The 17,770-nt window shown below is 40.5% G+C and overlaps 1 protein-coding gene across 1 annotated transcript; it reads left to right on the top strand.

Annotated features, from left to right (window-relative positions):
* The first annotated feature begins 14,875 nt into the window (after positions 1-14,875).
* Positions 14,876-15,052, top strand: LOC129463567 (DNA-directed RNA polymerases I, II, and III subunit RPABC4-like). The gene has a single exon (XM_055244213.1). It carries the CDS (start codon positions 14,876-14,878, stop codon positions 15,050-15,052), a length of 177 nt encoding a protein of 58 aa, XP_055100188.1.
* Positions 15,053-17,770: the final 2,718 nt, after the last annotated feature.

Raw genomic sequence — 17,770 nt, 5'->3', positions numbered from 1 at the left:
TTTAGGTAGGACTTGTTTGCTACTCCTCTTTGGAAGCCTGTAGCATCTGTTCTTTGTCCTCACTGTTTTGAGATATCACACTGGTTTGCCTTAGTGTGGGTCTATTCTCTTTGTGCTGGCATTTGGCATTTTTTATCTTTCTAATAAAAAGGGAAGAAATGATAGCAACAACATTTTTTTTCAACTCCTCATAGCAACAATATTTTGAAAGCTAGAAAGTAAGAAGTATGGCCAACAATACAACAGACCTAGGAAAACTGAATCCTAAGTCAGCAGTGAGGAAATTTGAGAAACCAACCAGAATCCCACAAAGGCTCAGGAATTGGCAGCGCCAGGTTCCTGGAAGTGATGTGGGGCCTCCTAAAACTGGGAGTGGTTCAAAGTCTGTTTAGGAAGCAGTTTGACTCTCAGGTCCCTCCCCTTTCAGCACAACCAGGCCAGTAGCCTGTCCCCACCGCAGAGTCTATAACGGAAGGTCCACAGATAGGAGGACACTGGGCAGAGTTGAGGGCTAGCTGCTGTGCTGGAAACCAAGAAATTAAGTGAACAGACACTGAGACCCACTGCTCTTTCCCCAATGAGCTCCCATGATGCTGGTGGCCAGATTATACCCTTTGAGCATGAGCCCGGAAGAGTCTTCTAAGGGGAATTTGATCTCCCCAAGAGTGAAAATTTAAAGGCAGTACTGTGTGGGTCCTTCAGCCAGATAACCCAGCCAGAACATGTCGTGGAGCCTCCAGCCAACAAGTCCCTATTGGTTCAAAATCTCTACTCAGCTTTTTAGCTCTGTTCTTAAATATTAACAGATAATCAAGGTTTAACAGGCACCGAGGAAAACCTCTCACACGAAAAACAGAGACCAAGATGAATAGGAAAAAGCAACTTCAAGGAAAGAGAGACTGTACAGGTTGAAGAAAATGTCAAATATCCTCTGATTAATATCCTCAGAGGTAAGATACATAACCATCAAAAAGGAATATAACATTAGTAAAAGGAGCATTCAGGGAACACATAAGAACTCTTGGAAATTAGAAATATGATAACAAAATTAAAAATTCAGTAAGAGAAAATAAAGAAAAGCAAATCTCTGAAATTATAGCAAAAGAGAAAAAAAAGGACAAATGAAAGGAAATACAAGAAAATCAGGAAAATACAGCTGGGCTTGGTGGCAGGCACCTGTAATCCCAGCTACTTGGGAGGCTGAGGCACAAGAGTTGCTTGAACCTGGGAGGCAGATGTTGCAGTGAGCCAAGATTGCACCACTGCACTCCAGCCTGGGTGACAGAGCGAGACTCTGTCTCAAAAAAAAAAAAAAAAAAAGGAAAATCAAGAAAACAGAACAGAAGGTTTAATATTGCAAATAGGATTTCCAAAAAGAGTGAACAGAGAAACCAGAGGAGTGGAAGTCATTAAAGAAATAATTTCCCACAACTAACAAGCATGCATTTTTGGAATGAAAGGGCCACCAAATGCCAGCACAAAGAGAATAGACCCACACTAAGGCACACCAGTGTGATATCTCAAAACAGTGAGGACAAAGAACAGATGCTACAGGCTTCCAAAGAGGAGGAGCAAACAAGTCCTACCTAAAGGATGACAAATCAGAATGGCTTCAGACTTCTCAATAGCAACCCTGAAGGCCAGATTGGAATGGCTTTCGAAATTCTCAAGAAAAATTGTTTCCACTCTAGAATTCTATACTTGGCCCAAAGAATCCATCAAGTGTCAGAGTAGAGTAAAAATAAACATTTTCTGACATCCAACTTCTCGAGAATTTATATTCCATGTCCCTGCCTTAGGATGTCCCCAAACATATGTCAAAATAATAAACTAAGAAAGAAGACTCCAATGTTTAAACAGGAACGAGGCAAGAGAATCTCTGGGATGCTGGTGAAGGGAGATTCCAAGATGAGAGCTATGTCTCAGGTGCAGGTTAGAGCATATTCTATAAGGCTATGGGAGAGATTTTTTTTTTAGGAGACTGGTGAAATTACTAGACTATCTGAAAATTCTGAATGCCTTGACAGCAGACATAGACCAATAGCAAATATAAATATGTACATAGAAAATGAAGCAAACAAAAACCAAAACAGTTATTACCTCCAGCAGCAACAAAGAAAAGTGTGCAGGAGGCTGGGCGCAGTAGTTCATACCTATAATCCCAGCACTTTGGGAGGCAGAGGTGGGTGGATCGCTTGAGATCAGGAGTTCAAGACCAGCCTGGGCAACAAGGTGAAACCCCATCTCCAAAAAAAGATACAAAAATTATCGGGGCTGGGTGACAGAGCAAGACCCCGTCTCAAAGAAAAAAAAAAGGTGTTCAGAAAAGAGAAAGTGGTCATAGTTTACTATATGGCTTAGCTGTGACTATTGCTCTAACATACACATTAAACATTCACATTACCAGCATTACAACATAATTCTGTTGGAAGGATGGGAGATGGGGAAGGATGAGTGTATCCCACTGCGACAGCAGGAGGAAAGACACCAAATCCTAATCTTCTACCCATTGTCTATAGATAATGGCTATAGTTGAAAAATCAAGGAACAGTATTTCAAGCATGTTAATGTAGAGACCTGGAAGTAAATACCAAAAGAATTATCTAAAAGGTTAAAGTGTAGGAAATGGGGAGGAGAGACTAAAGGACTGCTATTTTTTTTTAATAACAAGACTTGGTGTTTGACATTTTGGATTAAGTGCATGTATAACTCTGGGAGGAAAAGAGGAAAACAAAAAAAGGATCTATTAAAATTGTATTTAGGAAAAAAAACAAGTAAATCTCTTTTCCTCTCTGGATTCCAACTCTCCTGGCCCAGATCACTAGAGACCCTCACTGTTCTTAGTGTGTCCTTCCAAAAATATCCTATGGGGGTCCACTTAGGACTGCTTCATAAACCGCAGGGCTGAATGGATCTTGTGAGCCACCATGGACTTTTGAAGTTGAGACATCTAGGCCACTAGCCTCATGTTTTCACGCTCCTCATACATTAACAAAGGAAACGATGCAAAAATGAAATTATTAAACTGGCATGCTTTGCATGTTTTTACATTAACAAACACCTTATCAGATATTGAGAGATGTCAGGAGTCTAAATTTCAGGAGATACGTGAATGGAGGCCCAGGCCAAGTGGCCCTCCTGCATTCCCTCACACCCCCTACTCTGCCACTGACCTTGTCTCTGGACACTTTTCCAATTTTGCAAGGTCTTCCCTAGCCCTGCCAGTTATTGTGCTATGTCCTTCCCTGTTACAGACGGTATATTATCCTGAATTTGCCTTCTCTGAACAGCATTCAACTCCCAGCAACTCATCTGGCACCTCCTCAGCCTGCTGTCACCTGCCCTCAGAATCAATAAACCCTCCGTCCTAACAACCCCCATTAATGAATTAAAATGCCCTCCTCCTCCTGTTTTCCATTTGGTGCCACATTCACATTGAATATACATGCTGGCCATTCCATTCTGCAGGTCACAGAATGAGAATCTTCATCACCTGTGTTCTGTCCTCCCAGATTAATGATAACCCACCAGTACTCATTCTCTAGGAATGCAGCCACGTCGTAATTATGTTGGTTAGAATTTAAATTGTAGACCAGTGGTTTGCAAACCTGGCTGCATATTAGAGATGCCTAGGGAGATTTTTAAAATATGGATCCTGGATCTTACCACAATCCTATCATACTGTGCTAAAAACTTGGCCTGATAAATGAGCCTGGTCACCTTAGATACACAATTTTCTTTGTCTATTAAAGAGAAGAAAAGTAAAATATTGGGGTGACTTGCAGGGCCTTGCAACAAAAAGGAGAATCTGCCAGACTCTTAAGTTATACTTTCCTTTCCTTGCATTCTAATGAAAAACAAAATTTGAGAACTTGGTCATGGGTTTTAGTTTCCTGTTTCTGCTGTAAAAAAAAAAGTTTACTAGAAATTTAGTGGTTTAAACCAATGCAAATTTATTATCTTGCAGTTCTGGAGGTCAGAAGTCTGATGTGGGTCTCACTAGGCTAAATCAAGGTGTCAGCAGCAATGTGTGTCTCTTTGATAGCTTTAGAGTACAGCAATCTGTCTCTTGCCTTTTTCAACTTTTTTTTTTTTTTTTTTTTGAGACAGAGTCTTGCTCTGTCGCCCAGGCTGGAGTACAGTGGCATGATCTCGGCTCACTGCAACCTCTGCCTCCCAGGTTCAAGCAATTCTTCCTGACTCAGCCTCCTGGGTACCTGGGATTACAGGTGCCCACCACCATGTCTGGCTAATTTTTTATATATTTTTTTAGTAGAGATGGGGTTTCACCATGTTGGCCAGGGTAGTCTTGAACTCCTGACCTCAGGTGATCCACCTGCCTCAGCCTCCCAAAGTGCTGGGATTACAAACATGAACCACTGGGCCAGTCCACCTTTTCCAACTTTTTTTTATTTTATTTTTGAGGTAGAGTCTTGCTCTGTTGCCCAGGCTAGAGTGCAGTGGCATGGTCTCGGCTTACTGCAACCTCTGCCTCCCAGGTTCAAGAGATTCTCCTGCCTCAGCCTCCTAGTAGCTGGGATTACAGGTGCCTACCACCACACCCGGTTAATTTTTTATATTTTTAATAGAGACAGGGTTACAACATAACTCTGTTGGAAGGCTGGTCTCGAACTCCTGACCTCGTGATCCACCCTGCTTGGCCTCCCAAAGCACTGGGATTACAGGCATGAGCCACCATGACCAGCCAACCTTTTCCAACTTCTAAAGGCTGTCCATATGCCTTGGCTTCTGGCCCCATTTCCTGGCAATGTGGAGCTGAGTCCTTCTCACGCTGTTACCTCTCTTGATCTCTCTGTTGCCTCCGTGTTCAGCTTTTAAGGACCCTTGTGATGACTTCGGGCCCCCTCAGAGAAACCAGGATAATCTTCCCATCCGTCAGTCAGTTAAAACAGTAGATTAGTAACCATCTGTTTTTACTGTGTGACCTAACATATTCACAGTGTCAAGGAGTAGGATGTAGACGTCACTGGTAGGGGGAGGGGATGGGTATTATTCTGTTTATCACAAGACCATATTCAGTTTTCTTCTAATAATTTTTAGGTATGATACAAGTGGGTATAAAATCATGTTGCTAGAATTCTCCATGAAGTTCACAGGCCCCTGGGGAGAGTGACACACCCTGCCTTGTACCTGAAGGCCTGGTTCTGAAGCCAAGGGAGCTGCTATAACCAGGGTCTGGTCTCACGTCAGTCTGGAGAGTGGTTGCCACTTCTTGGCTTTAGAGAACCCCCACCTTATGTGGCCAGCGGCCCCCCCATCATCATGGGATCATTGTGCTCAGTGTAAGCTGGAATTCTTTTTCCATAGGTACTGGGGAAGGGAGGTCCTGGGATGGTGGCAGTGAGATCATCTCTGGGTTAACCTCATTTTGCTGTCAATGTCTACGGCTGCACGAAGGCTTCTAAGCCATAGGCTCCTGTTGGGGAGCCCCTGGTACTTTCCTGTGTTTCCCAGTGAATCAGAAGCTGAAGGGGTGGGCCCAGGAATCCGTATTTTTAAAACTCCCAGTTTAATTCTGTGTACAGTCAGATGTAAGAACCACTGGTTTAGACCACATTTTTAATTTTACTTTATCTTTTTTTTTTTTTTTTTTTGAGACAAAGTCTTGCTCTGTCATCCAGGCTGGAGTGCAGTGGCACAATCTCGGCTCACGGCAACCTCCATCTCCCAGGTTCAAGCGATTCTCCTGCTCCAGCCTCCTGAGTAGCTAGGATTACAGGCATGCACCACCATGCCTGGCTAATTTTTGTATTTTTAGTAAAGATGGGGTTTCGCCATGTTGGCCAGGCTGGTCTTTAACTCCAGACTTCAGGTGATCTGCCCACCTCGGCCTCCCAAAGTGCTGAGAATACAGGTGAGAGCCACCACACCCAGCCTCTATGTCTGACTTTTAAATGTTGGTTGATTCCAGGTCTTCTCATTTCTACAATCTCTACTTGGTAATCTCATCAATCCCATTATTTAAACATCATCTACATGATTTTTTTTTTTTTTTTTTTTTTTTTTAGAGACAAGATCTTGCTCTGTTGCTCAGGCTGGAGTGCAGTGGTACAATCATGGCTCACTGCAGGCTTGAATTTCTGGGCTCAAGCAATCCTCCCACCTCAGCCTCCCAAGTAGCTAGGACTACAGGTGTGCACCACCATAGCTGCTAACTTTTTAACCTCTACCTCCAGGGTTCATGCTATTCTCCTGCCTCAGCCTCCTGAGTAGCTGGGATTATAGGCACCCACCACCACGCCTGACTAATGTTTTTGTGTTTTTAGTAGAGACAGAGTTTCACCATGTTGACCAGGCTGGTCTCAAACTCCTGACCTCAGGTGATCCACCCACCTCGGCCTCCCAAAGTGCTGGGATTACAGGTGTGAGCCACCATGCCCAGTCTAAAAAATGTTAGAGTTCTAATCAAATGTTCTCTCTCATAGGTGATCACTAACCAAATAAATTAGAGAATTTCTTTTGAGGAATATGGACAGAGATTGAGATTGAGATTGAGGGAGAAAGAGAAATACCCTATCAAGAGCAATAGAAGCAGAGGCAGAGTGGCTCTGTGACTAGAAAGATTCCTGTGGTGGGCACGTGAACATGTAGGCTGGTCCCAATAACTGCACCTCAATGACCTTTCAGGCTCCATGAGTCCTGATTGCTATGTGACAATGTATTCTAGCTTCCTGTGCAGCTTTACAATAACCTCAGTATCTGAGGTCACTTATCTCTGTTCCTCTTCTGGCAAAAGAACCTAATAAAATACATTCTTGAACAGTTTCACAAGGTTGATTCAACAACTGTTTATTAGCATGTCCTGCTGTCATTTTCTCATTCACTTTCATAATTTCGCACTCTGCTGTTAATTCATCAACTGCATCTCTATCCCGACCAGTTTCCTGAGGTACCAGTTCCAACTTCTGGGCCCCACTGGTCCCTCCAAAAAAAAAAAAAACAAAAAAACTTCCCAAACAAATTTATGATTTCTTCCTTTCTTTTCTTCCCATGCCCTCCCTGGCACAAATCTGACCTTCCTCTTTGTTTGCTGTCTCAGCAAATGACATAACCTACTCCTAGTGACCTGGGCTAGGGGCCTTGGACTGATCTTTGCCACATGCATCTTTATCAGTCAGCATCTGTGGGTGCATTTGTCTCCTTCTTTCTCCTTACAATGGCTTTCAAGGCTATATATGACCTGACCCTCCTGTACTCCTTCTCCTCCCACCACTCCCCATCCCTGCCTTGCTCACTCTGCTCCCAACCACACTGACCTCCTTGCATTCCTTGAACAGGCCAGATACAATCCTGCCCCAGGGTCTTTGTATTTGCTACTCCCTTTGTCTTTTTTTTTTTTTTTTTTTTAGAGATGGGGTTTCGCTCTTGTTGCCCAGGCTGCCATGCAATGGTGTGATCTCTGCTCACCGCAACCTCTGCCTCCCGGGTTCAAGCGATTCTCCTGCCTCAGCCTTCTGAGTAGCTGGGATTACGGGCCCTTGCTAATTTTGTATTTTTAGTAGAGACGGGGTTTCTCCATATTAGTCAGGCTGGTCTCGAACTCCTGACCTTGGGTGATCCTCCCGTCTCGGCCTCCCAAAGTACTGGGATTACAGGTGTGAGCCACTGCGCCCAGCCTGTTCCCTTTGTCTAGAATGTTTTTCTTGAACTCAATTTCTCATCTTCTTCACATCTTCACTCAAATATCCTTGCACCACCTTACCTCATCACCTCTTTAAACTCTAAGAACCTGACAACAGACTCTCCTGAACTCCTTCCACTGTTTTATTTTTCTCCATATGTGTCTAACATGCTATATTTGCTGCTACTTTTTATGTATTGTTTCCCTCTCTCCTTATCTTGCAACCCCACACTGTAGCATGTGTGCACCATGAGGGCAGGAATTTTTATCCCTATGGCTCACAATAGTGCCCAAACATAGTAAACATTCAATAAATAAGTGTTTAATTAATTAACTGCTCTACCTCCCGCCTGCTGCCATTCTTGGAGTTTCACTGCAATGCTGTATGGTGGGTACATGTTTCTGATCCACATGGAAAAATTACAAGTCTGCCCATTTGGAACTGTCATCTGGAATGGCGTGAGCTTTTCCTAATAAGCTCTATGTCTGGGTGGCCACTGTGGACTTAGATTTGGCATAGTGTTCCCAGCTAAAGCAAACCCTTCTTTGACCTTCCCTCAAAAGGCAGTATCCTGTGCCTTCTGGAGAACTGGAATACCATCTGGCTCCTTCAGGAATTCAGTGGAGGTTGAATTCTCCATGTCTCTGTGATCTTTTTCTTTTAGTTTTCTACTAGTACTGAAGCTTTTGTCCCTCCCTCTTTTCTAAGAAGTAAATATCAGCTTAGGATGATTTGTTTCTGCCTAAAAGCCATGCTATACCTTGCTTTTTAAAAAAGCTTTTTTTTTTTTTTTTTTGTGAAACAGAGTTTCACTCTTGTCTCCCAGGCTAGAGTGCAATGGCACGATCTCGGCTCACTGCAACGGCACGATCTCGGCTCACTGCAACCTCCGCCTCCTGGGTTCAAGCGATTCTCCTGCCTCAGCCTCCCGAGTAACTGGCATTACAGGCATGTGCCACCTTGCCCAGCTAATTTTGTATTTTCAGTAGAAACATGGTTTCTCCATGTTGCTCAGGCTGGTCTCGAACTCCTGATCTCCCGTGATCCACCTGCCTCAGCCTCCCAAAGTGCTAGGATTACAGGCTTGAGCAGCCACCGCCGTCCTAAAAAAGCATTTTCTTATTATAAAAACAACACATGCATGTTTCATAAAAATCTTTTAAATAACGGCAAAAAAATCACCCAAGGACAATCATTATTCATATTTTGTTATGTGTCTTTCTGTTAATATTTTCCATATAAATATATATTTCCTGCCTTTTTAAAATAAAAATCATTATAGAACAATACTTCAGTATGAATATAAAACTATTCATACACATAATTCTTAATAAATAAGTTTTTAATCTAATTTAGGCTATTTATTTTTTTCCTTTTTTTAATCATTTGCTGACAGTTGGACACATTTCCAATTTCTTGCACTAAACTAAAATTGAGATTAACTTCCTTGTGCATGCGGTTTTTCTGAATCTGGGATCGTTGTCTTAGACTAGAGCTCCAGAGAGGAATTATTGGATCAAAGACTGAATGATTATAAAGCTCTTGATATCTATAACCTAACTTCTTTTCAAAGGTGTTTTCCTTAAGCTCTTTTGGATGCAAAGAATCACTCAGGTTACCTCAGTCATTGGGAGGTTTGTAGGAATGACAATTGTAGAAATATTTAGGGCAGGAATCTAAGCCATGAAACCAGGCCTCATAGTAACTGCAAAGAACAAATAAGAACTCACTGAGCCACACAGGGTGCAACTGAAGGTTGTTCAGGATGCAGGGGAGCTCTGGGGACCAGCTACCTTGTCCATCAGCAGTCACAGCTCAAGAAGCTCTGCTCCAGAAATCAGCCATTCGCAGCTGGCCTTTTTCATCTTCTGCTCCCATTACCAACTCTTCAATTTCTATCCATATTTTTAGTTCATTTTCCCCACATAAGAAATCGGACTGGCTTAGCTAACAGTCATCATGCCTATTTAGGCTGCATTTTCCTTCTGGCTACCTCATTGGTCACTCGCACACATTATATTTGGCTGTCTTTGGTAAAGTACCTACCTCTGTCTTAGTCCTTTGTGGGGTTAATGGGAGCAGAACATGTCCCCCACTTTGTTGAATTTATGGTAATCTGTTTATAATTATTCAAAATATTTAACCCTGATGGCACAAGCACTGGAGGATCAGTCCCAACCAATGTGCCATTATGGAGCAACCCTGCCAGATGCGTGGATGAGAGCCTAGCAAGCATGGTAATCAGTTTGTCCAATACCAGTTTACACGCCCTTCAAAAAGGTAAGAGATCGTAGCAGCACTGTTCACAATAGCCAAAAGGCAGAACAAACCGAATGTTCATCAACAGATTAATGGATATAAAAATTGTGGTATATACATACAGTAGAGTACTATTCCATTATAATAAGGAATGAAGTTCTGATCCATGCTACAATTTAGATGAATCCTCTTGAATACATTACGCTAAGTGAAAGAAGCCAGATGCAAAAGACTGCATATTGTATGATTCCACTTATATAAAAGGCCAAGAATAGGTAAATCCAGACAGAAAGCAGATTGGTGGTTGCCAGAGACTGGGGATAGGGGAGGTTGGGGAGTGTGTTAGTTCATTCTCACATTGCTACAAAGAAATTCCTAGGCCAGGCTTGGTGGCTCAAGCCTATAATCCCAGCACTTTGGGAGGCTGAGGCAGGCAGATCGCTTGAGTACAGGAGTTTGAGACCAGCGTGGGCAACATGGCAAAACCCCATCTCTACAAAAAAAATTACAAAAATTAGCTGGGCATGGTGGTGTGCACCTGTAGTCCCAGCTACTCTGGAGACTGAGGTGGGAGAATCGCCTGAGCCCAGTGGCAGAGGTTGCTGTGAACCTTGATTGCACTGCTGCACTCCAGCCTGGGCGACAGGGCAAGACGTTGTTTCAATAAATAAATAAATAAAAGAAATTCCTGAGACAAGGTAATTTATAAAGAAAAGAGGTTTAATTGTCTCAGGGTTCTGTAAGCTGTACAGGAAGCATGGCAGCATCTGTTTCTGGGGGGGCCTCAGGGAGCTGTTATTCATGGTGAAAGGCAAAGGGGGAGCAGGCGTCTCTACATGGCAGGAGTAAGAGCAAGAGAGAGTGTGGGGAGGTGCTACACACTTTTAACAACCAGAGCCTGCAAGAACTCACTCACTATGACGAGAACAGCACCAAGTGGATGGTGTTAAACCATTCCTGAGAAACAACCACCATGATTCAATCACCTCCCACCAGGCCCCACTTTCAGCACTGGAGATTATGGTTGAACATAAGATTTGGGCAGGGACATAGATCCAAACCATATCAGAGAGCAACAGCTTAATGAGTACTAGGTTTCCTTTCGGGGTGATGGAAATATTTGGAACTAGATAGAGGTGATGGCTGATGGTTGCTCATCATTGTGAATGTACTTAATTGTCTACTTTCCAACGGTTAATTTTATATTATGCAAAATTTACCTCAACTAAAAGATATGAAAATGTAGAAGGTTGCTTTACACCTTCTAGTGACAAGTGAACAGTGGCCTTCTTTTTAATTTTTTTTTTTTTTGCCTGTTTTACAGGCCAAATTAGTGTCTGTTTGTTCTAAGGTCCGTTTATTTTATTATCAGTAATGTTTATTCACTTGCCCAACAAATGTTTTAATAAGGGTCTTCCAGGTGTCAGATGCAGTGCTAGGTGCAGTGAACAGCAGCCACTGCCCTGGTGGAGTGTAGGAGGCCTTCCCTCCCCACTTCTCCCACAGTGAATTGGAATGATGTGCAAAGCCCCATGAAGGAGCTGTACGGGTGCTTTACTAATGTGGAACGAGGGTTCTGGACTGCTTTGGAAAGCCTCCCTGACAAAGTGGTCTTTTAGATGAGATCTGACGTGTGAGGAGGAGTTGGTTAGGTCAGAGGAGGTGGGGTAATGAGTGAAGAGTAATGAGTGAAGACAAAGGATAGGGCAATGGGGGAGGGTACATCAGTATTTAAAAGCCCTGACAGGAGAAGAAGCCTTAAAGAAGTTTAATCTTTGCCTTGTAAGCACTGGGAGGTCAGTGAAGGGTCTTAAAGGTGTGTGCATTTGAGATATAATTAGACTCGTCTTTTAAAATGATCTCACTGTGTAGAGAATGCAATGAGGGAGACGTAGAGGGAGTCCAGGAAGGCCATTTAAAGGGTGTTGTGCTAGTCTTTTATTTTTTCTTTTCTTTTTTTTTTTTGAGATGAAGTCTCACTCTATTACCCAGGCTGGAGTGCAATGGCGCCATCTTGGCTCACTGCAACCTCCGCCTTCCAGGTTCAAGTGATTCTCCTTCCTCAGCCTCCTGAGTAGCTGGGATTACAGGCATGCACCACCACGCCCGGCTAATTTTTGTATTTTTAGTAGAGATGAGGTTTCACCATGTTGGCCAGGCTGATCTCGAACTCCTGACCTCGCAATCTGCCTGCCTCAGCCTCCCAAAGTGCTGGGATTAGAGGCGTGAGCCACCATGCCCGGCCTGTCTTTTTTTTTTTTTAATTGACACAAATTTTTTAATTGACACAAATTTTTTAATTGACACAAATTTTTTAATTGACACAAATTTAATTGACATAAATATATATATTTATGTCACAATAGTATATATTTATGGTGTGAAACATGTTTTGAAATATGTATACATTGTGAAATGGCTAAATCAGGCTAAATGGCATTGTGCATTGCCTCGCTTATCAGTTTTTTAGTGGCAAGAACATTGAAAATCTATGCCCTTAGCAATTTTTCAAGAATACAGTATTGTTTTTAACTATACTCACCATGTTAAACAATAAATCACTTGAGCTTATTCCTCCTGTGTAACTGAAATTCTGTATAGTTTGGCTGATATCTCCTCAATTCCTCCCCCTCTCTCAGCCCCTGGTAACCACCATTCTACTCTCTGCTGCTATGAGTTTGACTTTTTTAGATTCCACATATAAATGAGATCATGTGGTATTTGTTTTCTGTGCCTGGCTTATTTCACTTAATATGGTGTCTCCCGGGTTTATCTATGTTGTCACAAATGGTAGGATTTCATTCTTTTTATGGCTGAATGGTATTCCATTGTGTGTGTGTGTGTGTGTGTGTGTGTGTATTTTTTTTCTTGATCCATTCATCTGTTGATGGATACTTGTATTGTTTCTGTATCTTTGCTACTGTGAATAGTGCTGTAATAAACATGGAAATGCAGATATCTCTTCCACATACTGATTTCATTTCCCTTGGATATATACCCCAGAAGAAGGATTGAGGATCACATGCTACTTTTATTTTTTAATTTCTTGAAAAACCTCCATACAATTTTCCATAATGTCTGTATTAATTTACATTTCCACCATCAGTTCATAGGGATTCACTTTTCTCCATACCCTTGTCAATGCTTGTTGTATCTTTGTCTTTTTGGTAATTGCCATCCTAATGGGTGTGAGATGATATCTCATTGCTGTTTCAATTTGCATTTCCCTGATGATCAGTCACATTGGGCATTTTTTTCACACACCTGTGAAATAATGTACAGCTCTTTTTCTTTCTTTTTGAAACAGAGTGTTGCTCTATTGCCCAGGCTGGAGTGCAGTGGCAATTCTACTTCACTGCAGCCTCGAACTCCTGCGCTCAAGCTATATTCCTGCCTCAGCCTCCCAAAGTATTGGGATTACAGGCATGAGTGTCTGTGTGTCTTCTTTCAAAAATGTTTGTTTAGGTGCTTTGCCCATTTTGTGCTAGTCTTGAAGAGAGAAAATGGTGGCTTAGACTAGGGTGAGAACAATGGAAAGATACTTAGAAGGCAAAATTGACAACACTTTGCAGTATGTTGAATTTGTGTGGAGCAGATGATGGAAGCTAATGATGACTTCTAAGCTTAATACTTTTATGTTTTTAGAATTTCTTATTCATGTCCGTAGCTTATTATCAATTAGATAGTTTTAATGTTTTCCTTTTATTTTCTGTAAATGGGGGTATTCAAGATAATAAATCCCAGTGTTTGCCTTTATTTCTTTTGAAGTGGGGATGTTTTAAATTTCTCACATAATTAAATATTTTCATTGGTATTATCCAGTTTTTCTTAAGCTGTTACATTAAATTCACTCAGATAATTTTCACAGTTTTTTTGATAGAGAGCAGATTATATGAATACTGCAGAAATGAATAGGCATGAATTTTAATCTGATGGCTAATGAGCAACTGAACAGCGTTTCAAAAAGATGCCAAAAAGGTGTCTGGAAATACCCCCCTCCATGAGTGTGGCCAAAGTGAAGAACAATATATTAAAATTTAGCCGGGCACGATGGCTCACGCCTGTAATTCCAGCATTTTGGGAGACCTTGGCCTTTAGGATCACCTAAAGTCAGGAGTTTGAGACCAGCCTGGCCAACATGATGGAACCCCATCTCTACCAAAAAATACAAAAATTAGCCTCAGCCTCGGGAGGCTGAGGCAGGAGAATCGCTTGAACCTGGGAGGCAGAGGTTGCAGTAAGCCGAGATCTTGCCACTGGACTCCAGCCTGGGTGACAGAACAAGACTCTGTTTCTAAAGGGAAAAAATATATATATATACGTGTATATATATATATATATATACACGTATATATATATATATATACATATATATTTTTTTATTTAACTTCTGAATAGTGAATATACAACTCTTGTATGGGGCTATAGAGTGAACAATCTCATTCCCACCTCAGTGCATTCCACTCAATGTCCCCTCCCTACAATCACTTGTATTCATTTCCAGAACTTATTTATGTAAAAATAAACAAAAGTTAATGTTTCTATTCTTCCTTCTTTATTTTTAAAATGAAAGGTAGCATGCTGTACACATTGTTCTAAGCTTTGTTTTTCTTCATTGGGCAATATATCTTGTAGCCCTTTCCATATCAGAATATAGACTGTGTCCTCATTTTTCAGAGCTGTACATTATTCCATTATGCAGGATGTACCATGATCTGTTTAACCAGATCCCCACTGAGTTCAACCTTTTTCTGTTACAGTTTTGCAGTGACTAACCTTGTACACATGCCATTTCATAACTGTACAAGAACAACTCTAAGATAAATTCCCCCAGTTGAAATTTTTCTGAGACATTTGGGTAATTACAAATACTAATCCAGGTTGTATACCTGAACAATTATAATTTTGTGAGCCTTCATTAAGAAAAATGATACAAGAGTGAGAAATTTCATCATGCTGTGTAGGGACTAACAATGGACACCCAGAAGGACATTCAAACCCCAAAGCAGCAGCCAATGGCATGTAACTGTAGAGAATGTCACACAGAAAATGACATGAAGTCTAGCAATCCAGTCAAATGTGGAGAATGTGGTTACAGAATAATATATAAGAAAAGGACTGAAAGATTGGTGGGTTTTGATGCTCGATGAAACCTGGAAATTCAGAGAACATTTTCATTTGTACTTGGATTTGCCATTAATGTTTCTCATTGTATAGCTTTCAATTTAACGTTCTTATCTTTATGATTACAACAATATACACATGAATTCATTTTATTTTATTTTAAAAACCATATTGTATTTAGGCCTCTATTAACACTTTGTATAACAAGTATTTTTCTTCTATTACATGATTTACAACTTAATGTTACTGAATATATAACCTGACACACAATGAAGGTTAAAATTGCTTCCCAAAACATACTTTTAATTCACCTAGAATCCTCGTTAAAATGAGGGGAAGTGGGGAAGGGCATCCAGAGAGGAGGTCCTCCTTAAAAATGCAGCTTTCTAGGGCCTTCTGAAGTTCTGATTAAATAAATACAAATTATCAAATCTAAAGTAGGTACAAAACCAAATAACTAATGTAAACAATAAAATGAAATCACAATAAATTACTAATTTTAAAAAGCTAACAAATACCATAACTATCACAGAACCTTGAAAAATAACATAATATTTTTACTAATTAACTCTGACACACATTTATAAAGCTTTTTTCTCTATCTTTTTTCGCTGTACAGACTTGGATTACCTCCTTATGTGACCACAGTTTTGTAACATCATTTTAAAGACAGAAAGCAGAAAGAGAATTCAGTCTTCTCTTTAGCATGGTTGATTGAAATTCTTGTTTTTATTATTGACAGCTATGATGCATTAAGCATTCAGTTTCACACAGACATGCTTGCTATGTCTAGTGCTGCTATAGGTTTGTATCCTACAACCCGGAAATTCTGAGAAATTCTATTTCATGTGATTCCCATTTTTAAAAAAAAAATTATGAATATATGATGAGTTCTTTAAATGCTGCATCATCAGGTACATTCCTGATAGGCTAAAACACCCATTTTGACCAGGCATCTGTAATAATGAAACATTCTGCTTGTTATCTTACATGACTAGTATTAAAATAATTTTCCACAGACTGGCTTCTGGCTCCACATATTTCAATCCTTGTTTCTTTTCTACTACCTACATAATTCTGGTATCAAGCATTATAAGACATGCTTATGTTTCAATATGACCTCTGGTTCTGCATCTTCTAGTTAGAGTGGCAGGTGGTTAGCACAGTGGGCGGTAGGAGTATTTCTGGAAACCATTCCTACACCAGGACACCTAGCCACAACCTGGCTATACATGCGGAGATTGCACAAGACATAAATTCATCCTAATAAACCCAAACCTTAATGAATCTCCAGGTCAATTTCCCTTTAGCTAGATCCCAAAAGTTCCTGATGCCGCTCCATTGCCACACTTCACAAAGGAAAGTGTGATGGAGGAGATGTCCAAGTAGAAAGAGAGCAGTGGTCTTAACCAATTGTGACTAAAATCCCTTACTTTGCAAAGATTCCAAAAACATATAATATTATTGAAAAATCATTAGGGCTTCTCCCAGAGCCTCGAAAAGGAGTTGTGCAAGTGAGGGTCCCTGAAGCTTATGCTTTGTTAGTTTCAGGATAAATCGTCCTTTGGCTGTGTGGATTTGTAATTTTGAGAGACACTGCTGAATTGTCCTCCATAGAGGTTGTACCAATTTACCCTCCCACTCATAATGCAGTCTTCTCTTCCCGAGGTCTTGACTACAGAGCATGTATGAAATTTGTAGATTTTTGGCAATCTGATGCATAGGGCACAACAACTTAGTATAATTATATCCTGTGTTTCTCTAATTATGACTTTAGTTGAGCATCTGCTTTTAGGTTTAAGAGCCTTACCTGCCTCCTTTTCTGTGAACTCTCAATTCATTTTCTCTGCCCTTTTTCTATTGTTTATCAGTCCTTTCCTTATTGATTGCTAGGAACTCTTCATATATTGGTAGATTGTTATTTTATCTTGATATGGGTGGCAAACCTTTTCTATTTGTTTGTTGTTAATCTTTTAATTGTTCTTATTATGTGCATATGTTTTGTTGTTCTTTGCTTTTACTAAAGATTTTAATTATTCTATTAACTTTACTAACTTTATCATTTTCCTTTGTAAGCTCCTGATTTTTAGAAATAGTAGAAAGCCCTTCCCCATTTTAAGATGATAAATAAATTCTTCCATATCTAGTATAAAAATTATTTCATTTTTTATATTTGAATCTTTGGTCTATGTGGTATGGAAAGCTTTTAAAAGTTGATGTGAAGATGCTAGGGTCTTCAGAAGATGGAGTTCTGGATACTAATCAAAGGAAGAGAACTGTTCCTAAAACTTACCTTAGAAAAGCCGTACTTCTAATTAAAGCTTAAATGTTAATATACTTTCTTTATTGAGCTAGTATTTATTGGATACCTGTTATGTGCTGAATCATTACATTTCCCTATGTTGAAAAATACAACACTGGGAATAAAAGAGTTCCAAATAAAGACGAGTCTATTATCAAAAATAGAAATGATAAATAAATGTAGCCAGAAATAAAAATTCTTCATGTTTCCCAGACATCTTAATATTTATAGCACTACAGATAGTTCTGTTCTTTTTTCACGGTTGGTGCCACATGCTTCCTGTGGGGGAACTCAACCTTCTGTGGAGACAAGCAACCTTTCTTTGTAGTGCAGGTACTTTTTTTCCAAGTAAAGATCAAATGCTCCTCTCAGCTGGAAACACCTACTCTCCATGTAGTTTCAAAGGGTTTCTCACTCTTGCATTCCAGACATGTCCAAACTA

This window comes from Symphalangus syndactylus, chromosome 15 (genome assembly GCF_028878055.3).
Source record: "Symphalangus syndactylus isolate Jambi chromosome 15, NHGRI_mSymSyn1-v2.1_pri, whole genome shotgun sequence".
NCBI classification, from domain to species: Eukaryota; Metazoa; Chordata; class Mammalia; order Primates; family Hylobatidae; genus Symphalangus; species Symphalangus syndactylus.
Note: the sequence above shows the minus strand (reverse complement) of the source record. Positions and strands in the feature narration are given on the sequence as shown.